General features: G+C 45.2%; 1 protein-coding gene across 1 annotated transcript in view; it reads right to left on the minus strand.

Annotated features, from left to right (window-relative positions):
* The window catches only part of mon2 (MON2 homolog, regulator of endosome-to-Golgi trafficking), a gene marked incomplete in the record, with an annotated part of 32,184 nt that overhangs the window by 11,099 nt on the left and 17,314 nt on the right, over positions 1 to 3,771 (minus strand). Inside the window, 3 exon segments of the mRNA XM_025002440.2 lie at positions 274 to 436; positions 610 to 785; positions 1,880 to 1,990. Coding sequence (XP_024858208.1) covers positions 274 to 436; positions 610 to 785; positions 1,880 to 1,990 — 450 coding nt within the window.

The following is a 3,771-nucleotide window of genomic DNA, read 5'->3' on the forward strand; positions in this document are numbered from 1 at the left end:
GGGGGGGGGGATGATACGTTGGCAAGAAGCTTCAGGTGGTTTTAAGAAAAGCTGCACTTCAGGAAAACCCAGCAGACCACAGATTTAAAAAAAAAAGTGTTTTACATACAAAACAAGGCCATCAGTGAGGCAGTGAAATAGAAAGAAAACTACAATTTCAAAAGACAAGTAGGCAACATTTCATTTTAGCATCAAGTCTGTCGTTCCCTGACAATTTCATCTCACGTTCCTTCTTAGTCCACTGCCCCCCTGCCCCCCTCCTGCACGGCTCACCAGTAAGCCGATGGACGTGAGGCTGATGTTGAGCTCCTGGTTCTGAAGGCCGAAGCTGCCGGCCACCTCCACCACGATCTGGAGGCACGTGCACGGCATGGTGGGGAGGAAGTCCGTCACCACCAACTGCAGGCACTGGAAGGCTGTTCGGATCAACGACTCGCTGGAGCAGGACGGAAAACACAACGCTCGAGTTGTTTTTTTTGTTTGTTTTTTGTTCAAAGTATTCGCAGCTGACAGCTGAGAACGGTAGGAAAAAAAACGTGCAGATTAAAGCCAAAAGCATCCAGGCATTTCTGGATGGGAAGACGGACGACACCTCTTCGTCGAGCTCACCCTTGATCGTTGCGGATGGCTCCGATGACGCCCAACACGAGGGGCCAGCCGGGCCCCAGGCCGTCTCCCTGGCTCTGCAGGATCTGGAGAACGCACTCCAGCTGCTTCTGCCGGATGTCGGCGTGCAGCACGTTGGACAACTCCTTCAGGGGGTTCAGCAGCAGAAGCTGCAGCCGCTTGGGGAGGGGAGGGGGGATTAGAAAGGGAAGCAAAGTTTTCAATTTCAAAACTGATAGACTGACTTTGGAAATGATGGCATTTTAAACTACATCAGGCAATAACAGCGTATTTATGACTGGGAAGAGCAGATTTTATGGAGTTGATGCAGAATGGAAGGGATGGTAGGCCTGGTTAGTTTCCTTTTTTATGTGTTTGAGGTTCTTCTAAGTGTTCTTAAATCTACATTTAATTAAGTTAAACAATTATTATTGTCTTTTGTTTAATGAAAAATACATGGTGAAAAACTAAAAAACTAAAGGTCAATGTCACAACCAGCTGATCTTAGTCGACCTCTGCTTTATATATTTAATGTACTAAAAAAAAATTAGCATATATCTGCATATTACTGCTGATATTCTATTAAATGTGACGGCAAACATGTCAGGTTTATTAACAAACAAAGATTCCTAAAGATGAAATTTGTGATTGGTTGATGAATCTGGATGCATTTTAGACAATAAAGGTGATTTTGATATTTTTAATACTGAAACAAGTTTCCTATTCATTCACCTAAAGAAGAAAGAAATTCCTTGTTTTTATAAAATCATTTGAAAACATAAAATCTATTAGCATCAAGACAAAAAAAATCGAAACTTCATTATTCAAATTGCAGATGCTGCTGTAGATTTGAATTTGTAGTGCCTGAATAAAGAGGAAGTGGTCTTTCCTTTATGGTTTTAAAGATGTTTCCCTCGCTCCTTTAAAGAGCTTTGTTTGTTCTGAAGGAGAAATGTCTTCAAGAACCCAGAGAGGAAGTCCCCGTGACTTTATTCAAACTCTTAAAATAAAATGGCAGCATTCAGCAGCAGCTGGACAGAGAAGAGAAACAGCTCTGCTATAAAGAGATTCTCTGGATTTGTCTCAGTGAGGTAAAAGCTTTTTAAGCATTCGGCCTTGTTTGTCCTGAGTTAATATGTGACAGTCTGATAACGTCCACATGACAAACAAGCAGTTTTAGGGACTGATTTAACCAAACACTCCAGGCGGTGAGAACGGTGAATGGATGCTGAATGTATTTTTGTCCCTACGCACCGTTCCCGAGCACACCTACCTGATTCTGGGCCAGCGGGGGGTCATGTTTGTAGGAGAGGCCGGCTTTGATGAGCGCCGTCAGTGCCTCGGCGCCCCACTCTCTCATCCTGGAGTTCGGATGCTGGCAGACCTACAGAGGACGAGAAGATCCCGCACGTAAAAGACGGGTCGCATCGGCTCTAAGGTGGACGGCACGGGCTGAGGTTGGGGGCCCCTCTGCGACAACAGATCATGCTGGGACAGACAGGGTCACCGCAGGACTGTAGGTACGCAGGAAAAGTCCAGGTGAAGCTGAGCAAAGCAGGCTGGTGTGATTTAAAAAAAAAAAAAAGTGCTGAAATCTTTGACAGAGCTGGGAAAGAAGAAGGCATTTATTGTTGGAGCAACACTGCTTCAGAACCCAGAAGATCCATGTGGATCTTTTAAAATCCAATTAAAAACTTACCATTTTGACATTCGAGTCAATTTTTAAAATAAATTAAGATCACAGTTGTACCGAAGCAAACTTTGCAGGCACGGCTTCTGACTCTGCCGCCGTGACAAATCAACACATTTGAAAAAGAAAAAAAAGCTGCGCACGATGAAAGCTCAGACACCGACAGCAAGGCGGGACGCCGCGGACACGTCGGGCACGGCGGCCTCTCGGACCCCGACGTGCTTGGATCGGAGCGGGAGGGAGGAAATAAAAAAAAAAAAAGGGACTGAAATGAGGAGGAAGGTGGAAGAGTGGGGGGTTTAGAGAATCTCGGCTTACCTTCTGCAAAACAGACAGGTGTGCAAAGGAAAGAGGAGATAAAGAAAACGTTCAGAAACACACCATGGGAGATCGATAACAGGAGAATCCTCTATTTTAAAAGCTGAATATTTCCAGTATTAGTTCGAGTAAGTTCACATAAACAGATACCCCTCACTTACAGCTAGTTTGACAGAAGACTTGAGGTCACATTTTGTTTTTCAGGCACAGTATCAACATGTTATGAGAGGATTCAAATCCTAGACGAAGCGCCAATCTGTGCTACGACCCGGCTCGTTGGGCTGAACACCATGATGAAAGTTTTATATTTTTTATTATTAAAAAAAAAAAACCCAACCCATTCCAGTTTGCCTACAAAGCAGTGAGGACGCAGGTCTCACGCTTGTGGACACAGTCACCAAGCGACTGGACTTCTCATCGGCTTTCAGCGCTGTAAACGTTCCAACCTTCTGCTTCGCCCAGCGCTGGTGTTTTGTTTAAAAAGAAAAGCGTTTTTAAATCCAGGATAATAGTTTGATAAACTGGGCTGTGTTCCGTCTCGTTTCTCTGCTTAAACCAGTGGCGCCACCTGCAGCGGGGAGGGAATGACACTTTCCACATCTGCTGACGCCACGGTCCTGGGATGCCATCAGGAAGTCTCCTCCTCTGCTGAACGCTCGCTTGTTGGAGCTTAACGTTTTAAAAAACAAGGAGCCGTGCTGCTGGTGTGGAGGAGGAAACCCGGAGTGTTTGTTCCAACCACATCTAGGCCCAGCAGGAGGAGCAGGAGGAGAGGTTCTAGGCCTGTCCATCCTCCACGAGGAGTCACAAAGTCGGCTCTCAGTCACGTGGTTGTGTGACGAAAATTGCATAATTTTGTTCTAATAGCAGCTTCGTCCGCCCCTTCTCGACACAAGGCCCTGGTTGGACTGTTCCTCAGAGAGGTCTGCACCAAGTGTTGTGTGATTGGTCAGAAGTTGTTTATGATCCTCTTTAAATCTGCTGATTAAATCATGGAGTACAGGCCCAAGCAAAAGCAGAGGTTTTGTTTCTCCTCAAAATGAGCAGCAACAGTGCATGTCGATGCTTTTGCCTCAGGCCAGGCTTCATGAACCCAACAGAGAAGAATGCTGTGTGGACGTATTTGAAACGAACCAAAAAAAAAAAAAAAAAAAAAA

The sequence above is a fragment of the Kryptolebias marmoratus genome, linkage group LG11 (assembly GCF_001649575.2).
Source record: "Kryptolebias marmoratus isolate JLee-2015 linkage group LG11, ASM164957v2, whole genome shotgun sequence".
Lineage (NCBI taxonomy): Eukaryota > Metazoa > Chordata > Actinopteri > Cyprinodontiformes > Rivulidae > Kryptolebias > Kryptolebias marmoratus.